This window comes from Lytechinus pictus, chromosome 9 (genome assembly GCF_037042905.1).
Source record: "Lytechinus pictus isolate F3 Inbred chromosome 9, Lp3.0, whole genome shotgun sequence".
NCBI lineage: Eukaryota > Metazoa > Echinodermata > Echinoidea > Temnopleuroida > Toxopneustidae > Lytechinus > Lytechinus pictus.
Window position 1 is genome coordinate 25597292 of NC_087253.1, and position 19952 is coordinate 25617243.

The 19952-nt window shown below is 40.2% G+C and overlaps 1 protein-coding gene across 1 annotated transcript; it reads left to right on the forward strand.

Moving 5' to 3' along the window:
* The first annotated feature begins 16997 nt into the window (after nucleotides 1-16997).
* LOC129272468 (uncharacterized) lies at nucleotides 16998-19631 on the forward strand. Its single transcript, XM_054909612.2, has one exon. It carries the CDS (start codon nucleotides 16998-17000, stop codon nucleotides 19629-19631), a length of 2634 nt encoding a protein of 877 aa, XP_054765587.2.
* The last annotated feature ends 321 nt before the right edge of the window (nucleotides 19632-19952 follow it).

A 19952-nucleotide genomic window follows, 5' to 3' on the forward strand; every position in this document is an offset into this window, starting at 1 on the left:
GGATACGCAACAAGTACCTGCTGACCTCGAAGAAGATAGGTGTTCAACCAACCGCTGTGGCAAGGCGAAGGGCAGCGCTTGGAGGAAGGAGAGCTTTGATAACTGGCCGTCCAGTGAAAGGGGCGAATATCCCTGAACATAGCTATGCAAAGTCTAGACGAAGAGAATTAAAGAGGGGAGAATTGCCAAAACGTCAGAAACGTGCTCCTCATTCATTGTCACAATGTGTGTCTGACAATGTGACAATTGGTCGCACACATTCAGTAAAGTAAAGCAATCTTAACAAGTAACTACACTCTAAAAAGGTATTTTTCCAAAGGTATAATAATAATCCTTTAAAAAGTATATACAAATTGTTAAACTACACGGATGCCTTTCTTATATTGTTTGAATTTCCGCAGTGTAACTCACTTATTTGGGTTTGTCTTTATGACAAAGAGATTCTATCAATAGGATACTACTAAAAACAAGTGGAATGCCTCTGGCCGTCTCACCTGCATCACGCGATTCAATATAGCAGCAGTGCTGATTTTGAAAACTACTATAACTCGCACAAGATGTTCAGTGATACTTGGTTACTCGTATTTCCACGTTTTATGAACTAGACCAATACACTTATAGAGATATGATGGCAATTCAACAAATACCCCCAACGTGGCCAAAGTTCTTTGACCTTACATGACCTTTGACCTTGATCATGTGACCTGAAACTCGCACAGGATGTTCAGTGATACTTGATTACTCTTATGTCCAAGTTTTATGAACTAGACCAACACACTTTCAAATTTATGGCTGTAATTCAACAAATACCCCAATTTGGCCAAAGTTCATTGACCCTAAATGACCTTTGACCTTGATCATGTGACCTGAAACTTGCACAGGATGTTCAGTAATACTTGATTACTATTATGTCCAAGTTTCATGAATCAGATCCATAAACTTTCAAAGTTATGATGGTAATTCAACAGATACCCCCAATTCGGCCAAAGTTCATTGACCCTAAATGACCTTTGACCTTGGTCATGTGACGTGAAACTCATGCAGGATGTTCAGTGATACTTGATTAACCTTATGTGTAAGTTTCATGAACTAGGTCCATATATTTTCTAAGTTATGATGGCATTTCAAAAACTTAACCTTAGGTTAAGATTTTGATGTTGATTCCCCCAACATGGTCTAAGTTCATTGACCCTAAATGACCTTTGACCTTGGTCATGTGACATGAAACTCAGGCAGGATGTTCAGTAATACTTGATTAACATTATGGCCAAGTTTCATGAACTAGGTCCATATACTTTCTAAGTTATGCTGTCATTTCAAAAACTTAACCTCAGGTTAAGATTTGGTGTTGACGCCGCCGCCGCCGTCGCCGTCGCCGCCGCCGTCGCCGCCGCCGTCACCGTCGCCGTCGCCGTCGGAAAAGCGGCGCCTATAGTCTCACTCTGCTATGCAGGTGAGACAAAAACCAGACATATTTGACAAGAATTGAATACATTTAACAAAGATTAGAATTAAAGTAACGGTATGCCTAGTGATAATCCTGTTAGAAGAACATGTATGTGTTTGCCGTTTTAATTGACAGTGCTATTTTGGAATGATACTAAGGACCTACATGTAATTCTGGGCCCTGTTGTAAAAAGAGTTACGATTGATCCGATCAATCACATGCAACTATGGACGGCCAGCAATGTCAACATCTATTATGCATGTTTGTTCAAAATATTTTCTAGCTGTGATGTATATTCATGCATTCGTTGTTTTCTTGAAAATTCACTGCGCTTCTCTTTGCACGAAAAGGACTTTGTGCAAATTTTTCGTTGAAAAAATTATGACACTAATGGATTTCCATAGAGTTTGATTGGTGGGGATTTTTTTACCTGATTACTAATGCTTTAAGCAAGCAACCAGAGGACCGACGGCTTAAGGTTCCCTCTGGAGGACCTGGTAACAAGGATTAATGCCTTACCAAAGGGCACTACCGCACCATTGATCGGATCAATCGTAACTCTTTGTACAACAGGGCCCTGATGTCACTGGCGCCGTTTCATAGCATATAGATATATATATATGTTTGTTTATACATGTATATTGCTTGACACTGTAACTGCACTATCTTTTTTATAATTTCAACTTTGTGGGACAGGGAAAGTCTATGTCATTATGTATATTTCATTTAATTGCATCACATTAATCTGGTCGATGAAGAAATTGTTTTAACTTAGTATGCCGTTATTTGTATTTTATACCAATTAAGTCTTGGTATAATTGGTGCAATTTCAAACAGAGCTTCAACTGCAGTTTAGAATGTTGACCAATTTCGCAAGAATATTAAGTTTATCAATTTCTTTTTATAGCCACAGCAATACAGTACAATCATGTTTTCGACCAACCCTATAACCTAATATCAATGTGTTCACAAAGCTAAATAAATACAATAAAATGCAAAAAAAAAACCCAGTAAGTTGGTGATGTAATTGGTCCTCTTATTTGCATACCGACTAGGATGTGCTTATAACTGTTTTTTTAAATTAAGCGGAACTTAAGCATGCCATAAAGTTCATATTTAAGTCCAATTTTGATAAAATTGACAGTGTTATGCTTCTTTGTTTTGTCTCTTTTTAATCAAATAACATTTTTTGTTGGGGTGGGCTTGCCCTTTAACAGTGATGGGAAAAATGTCAACAGCTGCTGAACATATCCCTGATTTGTTTTTTTTTTTTTATAGAGAGAGAACCGAAATAAAGACACGTATGCTTTCATGATCGGCCAGTAAACATAATGCTTTCTATCATTATGTTTCATTTTGTCAGTTGTGTGAAGGGATGCGTATACAGTATAAAGTTATAGTTTAATAAACCGCAATACTAACTGTAATGTTTATGATCAATGTGAAAGAAAGTCTGATCGAGTAAGAGAAAGAGAGGGGTGAAGGGCGAGGGAGAGAAGGGTCGGGGGTGATGTTTTACATGTGTTCAGTGATACATGACAGATGATAAATACATAAACAGAATATCAATATTAAAACCATAATGTAATTATGGTTAATGTGAAAGAAAGTTTCAAGAAGTAAACGTGTACTTTGAGAGAGAGAGAGAGAGGGGGGGGGGGGGGGGGGGGGGGAGACACACAGAGAGGATCGAAGGGTGGATGTGATGTTATAAATGTGATCAATGATACATGGCAGATGATAAATACATGAATGGAGTGTTGATTTCAAAATCATAAACATGATATCAATATTAATTTGATTCAATTGCAGTTAGATCAGAAGAAAATTAATGCACGTATAGTGTGCTAATTAGCCAAGAAGAATTACACACAATTGAAATGTCATTCCGTGCAGTGCGTGTCCTACATTAGAGAATGAATATTATCTGGACAAAGAATAATTTAAGAAAATAAACTTTTGGCTTACCTTTAGAATCCAATGTCATGAATCGATTACAAAAATCTCTAGATTTTAAAACGAGAAAACAACGGATACGACGTACCGGTACTTGTTAACTTTTTTAGAAATTACGTTTTTGAGATAAAAGCGGATACATGGATACTAAGATACGTGGATACACATGGATACGAGGATACGCGGATACTGGGATACGTGGATACTACTACCGTACTGATAAATGGATACATGGATACGAAGATACGTGGATACTACTACCGTACTGATAACTGGATACATGGATACGAGGATACGTGGATACGTGGATACTACTACCGTACTGATAACTGGATACATGGATACGAAGATACGCGGATACGTGGATACGAGGATACGGGCAGCTGGGATAATGTTTGTGGATACGGGGGAGGGGGTACAGGGGAGTATCCAGCTTTCGCCAAAGGGGGGGGGGGTGGAAGGAGGGAGAGTCGTGGGGGTATGTTATACAGGGGAGGATCCATGCACCTTTCGCGAAAAGGGGGAAAAGAAGGGAGAATCAGAAAATATTTTCATCCACATTTCAGTCGGTCGATCTGTCGTTAACTAAAAGTAGAATTTTGTTGGTTTATATTCTTTTCTTAATTGGTTTAACATGGCCCAGTGCAGTACGTGTCTCAGTCATCTTATTTAAAAAAAAATCATTTTCAAGACAATACAGGCATATAGCTCATTTTTTTGTCCTTGTTTAAACACTTTTCCTTTTCCTTTACGTTGTTTTTCTCCTTTCTTTTCTTCTTTTTTTTAAATATATTTTTCTTTTCTCTTTTATTTTCTTCCTTTCTTGTCCATTCTATTTTTGTTTCTTTTTAAAAAAAAAAAAAATTGTACAGGCCTACCTATTTTTTTTTAAATCAAATTCTTGTGATTTTCACAGTAAATTATAAGACAGAAAACTGGACTTTTGGTTCGTATGATTAAAATAATATATACATGTATATACCCTTCTTTTTAGAATTGTAGAGCAATATTTTTGCTGTTTTTTCTCTATAAATCTAGAGATTATGATGAATATGACATGGATTCTGAATGTTTAGGAGGATAAATATGAAGCGATTCGTATATAGGCATAGCTCATTTTCTGTCCTTGTTTGAACCCCGCGGGGGGGGGGGGGGGCACTTACATTGACGAGTGGATACCATGCGCGACAAAAAAAAAAAAAAGGAAAAAGGATGTCTTTTTCACGATAGGGCACGTTATGTACGTAACGTGATAAGGGTGTCAAAAACACAAAAATAATGAAAAAAGGGTATCTATTTCGCTAGAAAAATTACGCGTTTAGGGTCGAATTCGCGGGGATGATAAAACAAAATTAAAATGTTTTATAAAGGATGTCCTTTTTGCCCCAACACTTCGTATTTAGAGTCACAATTTGCGCGAGGTGTAGAAGGTGGGGTCGTACTAAACCAAATAAGGTAAAGCCGACGACCGAAGGACCCGTAACAATAAAACAATCCTGTACTTGTTTAGGGGTTCATTTCAGGGAACATTTGCCAAGAGTATCGTTTTGTTACCAATTCTTGTTAAGGGTAGGGTTTCACGCGCCAATACTTGTTAAGGGGCGCATTTTCAGAATATGGAAATTACGTGTTTAGGGTGCTTTTCGAGACCCCATGGTCGCGCATGGTATCCACTCGTGAATGGAAGTGGCTCGCGCTTCGCGCTCGCATTGCCTTTGTAATGATTCCCATTCAAGAGAATTAAATGGCATTTCATATATCCAGTTCTGAAATCAATTTGCACACAATGTTTTAGCTCGCACCTCAAGCTTTCATTATTTTGTTTCATTTACACAAATTGTTATATAAAAGTTTCCAGCTCGCGCTGCGCACTCGCATTGTTTGATTTGTGAGATACCTATCCTCTTTGGAAATTCTTTCCAAAATTTGTCAAAATGCTCCTTTATCATGTCAATATACAAAAAATTAAGCTCGTGCTTCGCGCTCACATTTAATTGTTTGAGACACACAGCTTGTTTTTTTAAGGCGGTTTTCCACTAGGGCGCGGACAAGACCAGGAAGGGTTGCGGAAGCTACTTTTGTCATTTCGGCATGCTGTCCGCAACCAAATTCCGTAAAAGATTATGCAAATGATCTTGTCCTAGGACACGACCAAGACTGTCTGCGTATTGTCGTAGGACATTCCTGGAACTGTCCTGGGACAAGATTATCTAAATAAATTTGTCGGCGTTCGGCGCGGACAGCATGCAGATCGTATTAGGACAGAACCGGAGACATTTAGGACAACGTCACGAGTGGTAAATTTAAGGACGAGGACAATAAGAATAATTTTCGGACAAATTGCGAATACTCCAAGAAAATTATCGTTCATATATTTTTTTTTAAATGAATTTAGGGGTGTTATTTGGGGTGCGGTTTTTTTTAAAGAAACATTGATTTTCTTATTGAATCCGATTTAGGAGCAGGCGAGAATGAAGTAATTCGTCATGAAAGTACGCTATAAAAAAAAAAAAAATCGACTACAAAGACGATGTAGGGTTTTCTTTTATTTCAAATCAAATTGCATACATTGGTGGAAATCCCTGGGGGACAGGGAGACGCTTCCCCTCACTTTTTGGAATTTGATATCAAATGCCCCCCCCCCCCACTTTTTGGAACGAGCAAACAAGAAAATATGGAAAGAGAGGAAAAAGAAGAGAAAAGAGAATAGAAAATGAAGAGGGAAAATAAGAGGAGTAAGACGAGTATATAAAATAAGATGAGGGGGGGGGGGATTTCATGTCACTATTTTAAATTTTCGCTCGTTTTGTGCTCACATTGCCTAATCTATGATATACATAACTTGCTCAATAGGCTTATATTGAGCTTAAAATATCAAGTTTTGAAGTAAATATATGAAATATTTCTCGGACACTGAGTTTTCAATTTGTTTGATTTACAAATATATTTTATAGTTTTCTGTAAAATGACTATATTTTATGGTCTAAATATCGACATTTTCCGCTCGCGCTGCGCACTAGCATTATTTAATTCGTCAAGTAACTATTCTCTTCGTGTATTCCATATTTTTTTGAAAAATATCCCTTTTTAGGCTTATCTGATTCTGAATAGTATCAGCTAAAGCTGCGCACTTACATTTTCATTGGGGAGTAATGTATACCTATATCAATTGCGCCAATATGTTATTATGTTTGATGTGTATTGTGAAATGTCGCCCTCTGCGAGGGATGATGTCTTATCTGCCCTTACGATGGCCGCGCACGATAAATGAGGTTTGCCCTAAAGTTGGTGTAATAAAATTGTTGTTACTGTAACTGGTTTCCCATCTCCTTTATTACTCAATGTCGTGGTGACAGCTGGGATTTGAACCTTGCCTGCTCCGCACACCGATGGGATTCATGCTATCCCGAGCAACCAGTTGGTCGGCAAAAATGTGTCGTGATAGGTGTAACGATTTTTTACTACCTCAGTGCCGTAGTCCCACACACAGTCCTTTGTATGGCTGTTCCCTCACCGAGGTCAAGACCTCGCCCCCAGGCCCGAGAGCGAGGCCGCCCCAGTCAAGTTGGTTCTTGTACTTCTCTGTCAGACTTTTCTAACTTTTCTAGTCATGCAATTAGTAAATCAAGTAATTACACAATTAGTAAATCAAGAAATTACACAGTAAATCAAGAAATCAGACACATTAGTACACGTACAATTAGTAGATTTAATTGTGTGGAAGATGTTGAACCTGTCGGTGACAGGTCCGGTCATAATGGCCGTGATTGTGGTAATGAGAATAAACCAGACGGTGATTATGAAGTGGAGAATGAACTAGAAGATGATTATGGTGATGAGAATGAACCAGAATCGGAAGTTGATTATGAGGTTGAGAATGAATCAGAAGATGATTATGAGAATGATCCAGAAGATGATTATCATGAGTATGGTGATGAGAATGAACAAGAACAAGATGGATATGAGAAGAATGATTATGAGGTTGATAATGAACCAGAAGATGATTATGAGAATGACCAAGAAGATGGTTATGTTGATGAGAATGAACCAGAAGATTATGACAGTTTTCATTGTGGTCAAGTTAGCTATAAGTTGGATGATTCCAGACGAAAGTCATGCCAAGATCTACATTGCCAATCATATCCTCAGAATCAGATTAGAGTTTTACACGTACACTTAACTAGCCATAAGCTTACCGATCATCGAGCCGTGTCCGATGATCATGAGTCGAGAGACAATGATATCAGTATTAGGTCTAGTAAAGAGATGTATGATAGATCTGCCTATTATGACACTAATTATGACCACAAGTGTGATGCCCTGTGTGTTGTACCTTGCTGTCGGTATACGTCGAGTCCTGAACATATCCAGGCTACCGATAGTTATAGCATGACACCTACATCGATTCAGACTAGTCCTAGGCCCGCCTTAGTTCATCATAGGCCTAACGTTAACCAAGTTGTGTGCCCACTTTGTCTTAATGCTAGTCGGCATTGTTACCGCCACCATATTGGTGACTGTCCATTCTTGCCCGACCATGAAAGGCGCATGATTACTCGAGCTCGCAAGGCCGCTAGCATTCCCGGCTACACCAATTTCCAGACTTGTAGTGATACCTGCGATGAGTTGATTGTCGATCATGACCCTGGCTATGATCATGTTCCAGGCTGTATTCCTTCTGAAGATGTTGACTGTTCATCATATGCTGTGGATCGTTCCTCTGTAGATCCTAAGTTACATCTTGGTTGCTTTGATGACTCGAAGTCAGAGTCAGCGATTCATGGAGACCCTCACTGGTGCAATGGACAATCATCAGAGTCAGATGAGGTCCAAGGTCCTCACAGTATGCCACATAGGTCTGTGGCTAGTTCATTCATTGTGCCTAATCAGGCCCCCGCGACTCCCTTTGTGGAACTGTTCCATGGTGATCAGTGTTTCCGTGTGAGCATTGTCAGTGGGTCTACGGAGAATTTGATTTTACATTCTACGGTTCAAGATCTTGGGGCTGTAATAACCGCCACTTCCCGATCAGTTCAACCTACTGACAATTCCTCCCCTCTTGCGATTGTAGGTGAGACCTGTCTCACATTCACAAGGGACAGCAGACAGTTTCTCTTCGAAGGATTAGTGGTAGAGTCTTTGGATGTTGCTGTACAGGCTGGAATTCCATTCATGGAATTACATGATGTATTTATCCGACCGGCTAAGCGTGTAGTATCATTTGGTGATGGACCATCGTATCCGTACGGTCCTTCGGCTATCCCGCTATCCGATGCGCTTGCTGCAGGCTTACCTGATTCGGCTTCCGATGGCGTTGTCCGATCGTACCTTGTTTCAACTCCGGACTCCCGTAATCGTGAACGAGCCCATCCTGCCGTTGCAGACCAGTCATCCACGAGTGAAGTCCTTGGAGACATGGAACCTTCTGTTAACACAGACAGACATCCTATAGCCACAGAGCCAATCAGTGAGCGTATAACACCTCAACAGCCATCGGCTCCTGATCATCATGAATCTTTACACCATAGTAACTGTGCAGTCCATGACTCCTCATCTGATATTGTTTCTGCATCTCAACCAGATCGTAGTCAGTCATTGGATCACGCATTGCATGATAACAGTAGGTGCTACCTGAATGCCCTTCCTCTTTCGACTCCTGGGGTCAAGGTTTCTTGTGTTCCTCTCATGCACAACATCACCGTCGCCGAGCATCATCATATGGCTCCTCATCCTTGTATCCTACGGATCGATGACCATCCTGGTCGACCCCCGGATTCTCCTGGAGATGTCCCCGGTGATGCTTCAGGTCCTACCAGTGATCCCCGGTGCTGCAAGATGTTGGATCCTCAGTTCAGGTGGCCAGACACCATTGTGCCCTTCACTTCTGCCCTCATGATGACTTCACAAAGTCGGCCATGTCACCCCGTTGGAGGACACATTGGTCTCCCCCCAGGTCGTCCTCCGGATATTGACTATAAATCACGCAGGACCCCTTACTAGATTGCCGACTGATATGACCCTTCTTCACGAGACCCTTTCAGGAACGTCGATGGGCAAAGACTTTGTTTTAATGTTCCATCGCATTCTGTGAGTGACACCTATCTATGGACTTTGATACAGAGGACTCATTCATGACAGTATATGAACTGGTATTTTGATGCTCATCATACTGATATGGACAGTAATCACAGTATACTCCAGACTCCTCTGTTTTCTTCTTTTTCTGTTACACCCTTGTCTCTTTGCCTTTTTTTGTGTGATGTGATTTGTGCATGTTTTTGATTCAGTATATTTTTAGCCTTTGCTGATATTTGTATATATATAATGTACCAGTGGACCATATTATCATTGTTTTGATATTGCTAAATAGATTGTATCCCTTTGGTTATATTGGGTACCATACAGTTTTTTAGGTGTCAGATTGTTTCCTTTTACATATAATTTTTATGACTAAAAGTTATTGATTACATGTTTATTTTGGTAATTACCATCTTAGTGATGAGTGGTAATCCGATATTTATAATTACTTTTCGTTTTTAAATTACATGTATTCATGTCATACTGGTTTTTATTAAATGTTGAGATATTATAATCAGGATGTATAGTGTGAGCCTGAATGCCCTGTTTTATCAGCTATTTTAGGTTAGTAATCTTTTGGCACTTCATGAATACATCTTTTACTTTCCATAGTTTATGGTAGTCCAGTAATCTGCTTTTAGTTTGTCATGTTTTGTTGGTTTGCCTTTAGACATTGCGCATTTCATAGCTGAGCTGTGGTGGCTGGATAGTGCCCATTGAACCTACACCTATTTTTTTTACTACTGGATCAATTTGTACACGTTCATGTTTTTCTACTTTACCTATCCCAGTTTTTATTTGCTTTATGTGACCCTTTGCCTATTTGTTTTGCATTTTGTTTAGTGTTTGCTATTGATACTTTTGTGCAAAGACTGTCTTTTGCTTAGCAAGACTTGTGGGCCTCCATATCCTTACATGTTTTTACAGTTGGAAAACGTATCATTGGATTGTTTATGTGCTTACTATGATAGGATTGTTTGTCTTCAGTATGCAAGGCAGTGATGTTATTTATTTGCATTTATATTTTGCATGAATCACAACAAAAATGTAAGTTGCATTTTACATTTGTCAGTATTTGCACATTTATGTATCTATTGTTGCATGGGCTCAAAAGTGTCCACAATGATTGTACTTATGAATGTATTGCGTATTGCTATGCCCTTTTAGTTTTATAGCATATGCAGTGTCCACAGTGATTGTGTTTATGGATGTATTTTATTTAGTAATGCCTTTTTTTTAGCTTTTATCCTAAGTCATGCTTTAACTGTTTGTTTTATAGTGTGTGTTGACAATATTGATGTTGCTACATGAATTTGACTGTTTTACAGGTTTTTAGCTTTTTAGCATACATAGGGATGTTTTCACGGCTATTAGAGTTTTCCCCCTTTTTGGTTGGCTTGATATACATTAGGTCATGTTGATTGACTATTAAATTTTGGTGTATGTTTTGCCTACAGATTGAAGGGTAGATGAGATGTTGGTTATTTATTTATTTATTTATTTTGTGTGTTTTGCCTACAGATAGAAGGGTAGATAAGATCTTGGTTATTTATCTATTCACGCATGTTGTACATGGTGTATAATGGTTAAAGGTACATTTTGCCTTTTACTTAGTTTTATGTAGTAACCATGGTAATGGCCAATACTTTGTATTGATACTGATCTGTTAACTTACTTTGATTAATATGTGATACCTTCCTTGCAGGTCTACCGGTATGTTTTCCGGAATCCATGGTTTGACGAGATAACTACAGATATAGTTTTGTTTTACCTTTTTAAAGAGTGAATTGATTTTGTTGTTTAGAAAGTAATTGTCCCCCAAGCCATTTGGTTTGAGGTTGACTTAATTCAAATGGAAAGATACAGAAAAGTGGTTGCGCCAATATGTTATTATGTTTGATGTGTATTGTGAAATGTCGCCCTCTGCGAGGGATGATGTCTTATCGGCCCTTACGATGGCCGCGCACGATAAATGAGGTTTGCCCTAAAGTTGGTGTAATAAAATTGTTGTTACTGTAACTGGTTTCCCATCTCCTTTATTACTCAATGTCGTTGTAACAAATTATTTTAAATTCCTCTTTCTTGACAGTTTATCAAAATTTTCGGCTTGCAATTTGCGCTCGCATTATTTTTAAAGTATTCTTTAAAGTATATTAACCCATGCATCCTTTTCATGATTACAAAATATCCAGTTTTTTTACCTTGATATTAATTTCGTGACCTCATTGGGCTTATTAGATTAATAAGTAAGATAATAATATTTTCATTATTTCCTAATAATCATTGTCCGGTTTTTTTTTCCAGAACGGAATATCGACAAGTTTCATCTCTCGACAAAAACAAAAATGTCCTTAAAATTTCCCGGTCGCAACTGGAAATATATGTATTGATAAAAATATCAACTTGCACTTTGACTCGCATCATTTATTAAGCACGATCCATATCCAATTCGTAATTGCGCTTAAATTAACTTTTTTTTTTGGGATCGGAAAATCAAATATCTTTAGCTCGCGGATCGCGCTCTTATTATTGATATTATGATAAAGAATGTAATTAGAATGTCCAGATTCTAGGTTTGAATCTAAACACACGCACGCATATTTATTTAGATACGAATCTTGTTCCAGTTTCAGATCAGATTATCAAATTATTAATGCAGGAATGTTATCCATTTATCCACTTATCCATCCTTTTCATGATTTACAAAACGTGAGATGTCGAATTTCGTTTCGGCTCGCGCTTCGCGATCACATCAAGTGTATAGTCATACCCCTATCCTGTTCGTGATTTTAAAAGGTGCTTAGAATGCCCTGTATATAGCTGGGAATGTAAGAAATATTCAGCTCGCGCTTTGCGCTCACATTATTTGATTGTTGAAATATGTAGGCTAAAAACAATTGTGTTTGTCGGTGTAATAGTATTCACTTTTTGAAAGCAGATTTTGTGCATTTTATACATGACAATAAATTATCTCGGATCTAAGGTAACTTTAAAAAGACTGCATATGTTAATAGCAAAGTCGAGGCTCCCTTTATAACATTACTTTCTAATAGTTTTTTCCACAAATTAATACATATATTACAAAAGAGGAAGAAAACGGGAAGTTAGGATGCAAATTGCATTCGACAGGCACATGCAGACCAAGGGGCGAGGTGGTCTTGCTTGCCCCTTTAAAAAAAGTACAAACAGAAGAAATATAAGTAAAATGGAAAGGGAAACTTAAAAAATGATATGGTGGAAAAGAAAAACAAAGGGGGAATGTCGTGCTAATACGGCCCTCCTCTCCCTGCTGCTGGCTTATCCCTCCCAGTATTACAGAGATATACAAACAGCACAAAAGAAATAGGAATTACAGGGGCCGCGGAACCGGGGGGGGGGGGGGCTTCAGCCCCCTCCCCCACTTTTGGCTCAGCCCCCCCCCCCACTTTGAAAACCGTTCCGCGGCCCCTGGATAAACAAAGGAGATGAATGAAATGAGGTGAAATAGAATCAAGTAGGAAAAAAAATCGCGATAATGAACAGAAAATAATTGGCCAAGATTGTGAATGTGTAAGATTAGAAATATCAGTTTTAATTTTTGGACGAACTTGTGAATCCAGTGTCTAATCGCCTTTGCCTCCTCTTGTACCAATTAAAATATAGACTAAAAAAGAAAATGTAAATGGGCAATTCCAGGAGGCCGAATGCGATCTCTACGCCCTATATTGGCTGCGTAAAAAGGGTAAATGGAATAAATGCAAAGAAGAGTGGAAAAGAAGAAAAAGAGTGAAGAAATTTACAGACGGGAAGATATCAGTGTTTCAGCTAGGTCAATTTGTTAAAATTATTGGTTCATTTCGCTCTTCATGCTTTTAATACTTTAATTAAGAAGATTGTGCACGCTATTCATTTTTACGAAAAATACTTAGGTCTTTTCGTCCTTGATGTTTGAAAGAAGTTCGCGCTCATATTTTATGTTTATGAGAAACATGTTCTGTGCACGACTTTTTCAGGAAGGCCTTTTTTTAAAGAGTCGTGGCGTACAGTGGTTCTGACTCCCGCCTTGTAAACGGAGAGTCGTGTGTTCGATTCTCATCGCGGTCTATATACCGTCCTTTGGTAAGACGTATTGCCGGCACACCTTGCCACTCTCGACCCAGGTGCTAAATGGGTACCCGGTTGGATGCGAAATTTATTGTATGCTTGAATTTGCAAGCGCCATTTCGAGGCTGCGATGAATGCAAGGAATGCTTCCCAAGATGTGGAAATTGTGCACTTTTCATGCGGGATTGAAATGAATCATGGGACAATAATATGCTGTAAATCGTTTTGAGCCGTTCTGAGAAAAGCGATATTTATAAACATGCTATCATTTATTATTATTTCTTATTAATAAAATATCATTCACGATCAAACAAAGTGCTTAAAATGCATTAGGAATATAAACTTGAATTTCTGTTTTTTCTTATATTCCTTTTTCACATTTTTTTCTCTTTTTTTATTTCATCTTTCTTTCCTCGTCTCATGCCGGTCTCACGTTCATGCCGGTCATTAACTTCAATAGATTACGTAATCACTATTAAATCTTAATCCCTCCTTTCAAGAATTTGGGGTATTAAAGGGATGGTCCGGGCTGAAAATATTTATATCTTAATACATAGAGTAGAATTCACTGATCAAAATGCTGAAAATTTCATCGAAATCGGATAACAAATAATAAAGTTATTGAAGTTTAAAGTTTAGCAATATTTTGTGAAAACAGTTGTCATGAATATTCATTAGGTGGGCTGATGATGTCACATCTCCCCTTTCCGTTTTCTTATGTTATTACATAAAATCATATTTTTTTCATTATTTCATACTTGTGTGAATAATATGTCTCCCTCATAATGAAATAAGTTGCAGCAATAAATATCTAATGCACTAAATCGGTTGTCAATCAAATTTTTCTAGTTCTTGGAGGTAAAAATTTGAATAAACCTACTTTCATATAATAAAATACAAAAGAACAAGTGGGGATGTGACATCATCAGCCCACCTAATGAATATTCATGACGACTGTTTTCACAAAATATTGCTAAACTTTAAAATTCAATAACTTTGTTATTTGTTATCTGATTTTGATGAAATTTTCGGCATTTTGCTGAGTGAATTCTACTCTATTTATTTAACTATAAATATTTTCAGCCTGGACCATCCCTTTAATCTTACACGGTATCCCTATAGTCTCAAAGGCATTCACAGGTGGTTCTTTATCAATGAACTGAAGGAATTCTGAAGTGACATTTTTTAACATAATTAAATCGAATTACATGTGTTGTGCAAGCACGTCATATTTCAAAATTTCCAATTGTTGAAAATAAGCGTATCTTTAAATGTCATAACTTTCTTATTTTATATTCGATTTTGAGAAATTTTCAGTATACTGCATTCGAGCAAGACAGTATCTAATTACCAGTTTATCAATAAGGTGATGTTGTAACTGTAGGTATGTCGTGTATGCATTTTTCGTTACAGCATAATCGTAGATGATAATAAATATTGGCAATTAAACACATTATTTCAAGTAAATTAATAAAGAATTTTTAATGCATACAACAAGACCCCCCCCAAAAAGCAAGGAATGTCCGTTTTTAGGTCTAAATTTATGTACAAAACGTACTTAAAATATGAAGTTTCCGATCGCAATAGGCCCTATAACATATTTTAAATCGCGCTTCGCACTCGAATCAGTAATATTGTTTAGTCAGATATAACATTCCTGTTCACCATTTCAAAAAACGCTAAGAAAGTCATGTCTTTTCATAAACCGGTCAACTTATTCAATTTTTAACTAGGTCAACAGGAGTGAGTGAAATTAATTGTCGAATTGTAACCAATGTTTTGAAATTGATTGGTCATTTTAATATAACCAAAACGTATATCGTTCTTATTATCCCCTTACTTAACTATTTTGTTGTTCTCTGTTGCTCGTGTCTTATTACTTATCACTGAGTTGTACATGATTGTAATTGTTTTGCGAAATATAAGCGAAAAACTTCCAAATGTCATAACTTTCTTATTTAACATACGTTTTTTGATGAAATTGGCTTGTTTCTTATTTCTCTATTGATTCAAATCAATAACTTTTTGGGTAGACTTGACCTTTAAGCTGCATATTCGTACATGTTATTATATTAGCCTTCTTTTATGTTGACTGAAAAATCTATAATAATCCAAATAGTTTATTTATATTTTGTTTACTGAAATCATATAGTCAGGTCAGGAGGCTTGTCAGGTCTGGAGACCTGACAGTTTTCTGCTACTGGTAACCTGGAAGCCAGTACTACCTGTTTCAGGGTCGAGTCGACGGCGACTAAACCGTCTCCCCCACCTTTTCCTTTTGGGTTTCGGTGTGGAGGGTGGCTGGACACCCTGATGGAATGAAAAGTAAGATCCATCTTAAAGGGCGCTGGCTTAGGAGAGCCAACAGCGGCCATCCAGCAAATCAGGGTAGATGGAACTCTCCAGCCTTGGCAGGCCTTTCATCTAGGACAAGGAAAGTCTGATGTAAAACCTACGACTCGAGGACCTCGCTGTCACCGTCCCAGCTAGCTAGGCTATGGCAGATGAACCCCGGGTGTAAAGGGTGGGGCCAGGACTGCGCACACTGTACTCCACTTTAAACCTCCATAGCGCAGGCATAAAGGACATGTCCATGTCCAAAACGCCACCAAACTTACCAAGCCCTGTAGCGACGGGAAAGGGGCGAAATCGGCAGGTGGAAGATGTCACTGGAAGCCGCAGTTCCAATCCTGCATGCAGGCGGTTCAGGATATTGGTCGCCTGATGTTGACCCAGAGACGACGGCATCATTCGGCAGCACCCTGAACGACCGAGCAGCCTTATCTAGGGACAGCACTGCTTGCTCCACACGGAGAGGGGCCTAGAAAAGGTGGCCTAACCAAAGCTCGTCTCTCATCACCCAGTTGGCTAGCCGCGGTCAACGGGCATCTTCTCACGCGGTCGAACAACAACAAAGAAAAAAAGGTACACACCCACCTGTAAGGGTGTACAAACACTGAAACTAGCATGCTGGAACATCAGAACTATGCTTGACCGAACTGACAGCAACCGACCGGAACGTCGCTCTGCTCTTATCGCGCATGAACTATCAAGGCTTGATGTTGACATTGCTGCCCTAAGCGAAGTTCGCTTCTCAGAAGAAGGCAGCCTACATGAGCAGGGCGCTGGATACACCCTCTTCTGGTCAGGGAAACCTGCAACGGAAAGACGTCTAGCTGGCGTTGGTTTCATGCTCAAATCTTCCATCGCCTCCAAGCTGGAAAACCTACCAACTGGTCATTCCGACCGCATCATGTCCATGCGCCTGCCTCTAAAGAACAAGCAGCATGCAACACTTTTTAGTGTGTAGCTGTTAATTCTCGGCGACTTTAATGCTAGAGTAGGACAGGATGATGTCGCCTGGAAAGGAGTACTCGGAAGGCATGGTGTTGGAAAGTGTAACGACAACGGACGCTTGCTGCTGGAGCTCTGCATGGAACAACAACTTGTCATTACCAACACCGTCTTCCAGCAAAAGGACAGTCTCAAGACAACATGGATGCATCCTCGTTCTAAACACTGGCACCTCATTGACTATGTCTTAGTGCGTGGACGTGACCTAAACGACATCCTTCACACCAGAGTGATGCCCAGCGCAGAATGTCATACTGACCATCGCCTAGTGCGCTGCAAACTCAGGATGCATTTCAAACCTAAGCTAAGAAAGGGAGGCCCCCGCAGGAAAAAGTTTGATCTCAACAAGCTACAGTCAGCTGAAGTGAAAGCTGAGTTCCAGGTAGGCATACAGGCCAAGCTTGAAAACAACAGCTGCCTAGAGGATCCTTCTCCTGAAACACTATGGAACTCGCTTAAAGCTTCCATTCTGCAGTCATCTGAGGAAACTATCGGGTTTTCCATAAAGAAGAGCAGAGATTGGTTTGACGAAAACAACAAAGAGATCCAGGAACTGCTGGAAAAGAAGAGATCGGCCCACCTGTCACATCCGTCCTGTCCTGTGAAGAAAGCTGCCTTCCGTCACATCTGCAACAACCTCCAGCGTGAGTTTCGTGTGATGCAAAATGAGTGGTGGACCAAACTTGCAGCAAGAACACAGCAGTACGCCGATGCTGGTGACTACAGAAGCTTCTATGAAGCCATCAGGGCTGTTTATGGCCCCAGACACCAGGCTCAGTGTCCATTACGCAGTGCGGATGGACTGACACTCCTCAAAGACAAGACATCTATCCTTACCCGATGGTCTGAGCACTTTCAGGCACTCTTTGGAGCTGACCGGGTTGTCCAGGACTCAGCAACCCTCCGCATCCCCCAGCTGTCAGTCAAGGAGGAACTGGATATACCGCCCTCTCTGCAAGAACTTACAAAAGCCATTGAGCAGATGAAGAGTGGCAAAGCAGCAGGAGTTGATGGAATTTTACCTGAGATATGGAAATGTGGAGGACCAGTGTTACACAACAAGCTCCATGAACTCCTTGTCTGTTGTTGGGAACAGGGCAAGCTACCAGGAGACCTCCGCGATGCAGTCATCATTACCTTATACAAGAATAAGGGGGAAAGGTCTGACTGCTCAAACTACAGGGGTATCACTCTACTGTCCATCGCAGGAAAAATCTTTGCCCGAGTGCTCTTGAATAGGCTAGTACCTGCCATCGCAGAAGACCACTTCCCAGAAACCCAGTGTGGCTTCAGAGCAAACCGAGGTACCACAGACATGGTCTTCGTCCTCCGTCAGCTCCAAGAGAAATGCCGGGAACAAAATAAAGGACTGTACATAACGTTTGTCGACCTAACCAAGGCATTTGACACGGTGAGCAGAAAGGGCCTCTGGCTAATCTTGGAACGCCTCGGTTGTCCCCCAAGGTTCCTCAGTATGATCATCCAGCTGCATGAAAACCAGCGTGGCCAAGTTAGGTTAAACAGCCATCACTCCGAATCTTTCCCAATCACAAACGGTGTGAAACAGGGTTGTGTCCTTGCACCGACGCTGTTCAGTATCTTCTTCAGCGTAATGCTCAAGCAGGCCATGGAAGGTCTTGATGAAGACGAGGCTGTCTACATCCGCTACCGCCTCGATGGCAGTCTATTCAATCTCAGGAGACTGCAGGCCCACACAAAAACTTGTGAGCAAATATTTAGAGACCTTCTCTTTGCCGATGATGCTGCCCTCGTTGCCCATACCGAAAGAGCCCTGCAGTGCTTGACATCCTGCTTTGCGGAGGCTGCTCAACTCTTCGGACTCGAAGTCAGCTTGAAGAAGACGGAAGTCCTCCATCAACCTGCACCCCGGGAAGAGTACCGCCTTCCTCACATCACTATTGGCGAGACTGTGTTGAAGAGCGTTCACCAGTTTACCTACCTGGGATGTACAATTACTTCAGACGCCAAGATTGACAGGGAAGTAGACAACAGACTGGCCAAAGCTAACAGTGCCTTCGGCAGACTGTACAAGCGGGTCTGGAGAAATAAGCATCTGAAAAGGGGCACCAAGATCAGCGTATACAGAGCTGTTGTCCTCACCACCCTACTGTACGGTTCTGAGTCGTGGGTAACTTACCGCCACCACATGCGACTCCTGGAGCGTTTCCATCAGCGCTGTCTCCGGATCATCCTCAACATTCACTGGACCGACTATGTCACAAATGTTGAGGTCCTTGAACAGGCGGAGATCCCCAGTATCGAGGCCATGCTGCTGAAGACTCAGCTCCGTTGGGCAGGACACATCTCAAGAATGGAAGACCATCGCCTGCCCAAGATAGCCCTGTACGGCGAACTTTCTACTGGCAATCGTGACAGAGGGGCTCCAAAGAAACGCTTCAAGGACATCCTGAAGAAGTCCCTCGGTACATGCCATATCGATCATTGCCAGTGGTCTACTCTGGCTGCTGACCGTGCTAGCTGGCGACATATAGTCCATCAGGCTGCCTCTTCTTTCGAGGAATCCCGAAAAGATCACCTGAGGGAGAAACGTCGCCGCAGAAAGAATCGCGAAGCCTCAGCAGCCACACCAAACGTGACTTTTGACTGCGGCCGCTGTGGCCGGGCCTGTCTATCACGTATTGGCCTTGTGAGTCACATGCGTGCCTGCAGTCGACGTGGACTGCCTTTATAAATCTTCGTTCGCGAAGCAAGCCAAGAGACTGAAATCAACTTAATTAAATAAAATCAATCCTAAAAAGGATTAAGATTAATTGGTCAAATTGTAATCATATGGGCTTAGGGAATTGATATATGTCTCGTTATAATTATAAAGAGAGCAGCCAATTTTTAACGATTCACTGATGAAAGTAGCCTTTTCTATCTTTTCTCTCAAGAAAAATACAGATTAAAAGTGACGATGTCAATTATCTGAAAATAAGGTAATTAGGGTCTGTGATGCTTCGTTCTAAAAGTACACTTAGTATCATGCACTTCTTCATGTGTTTTCCATGTT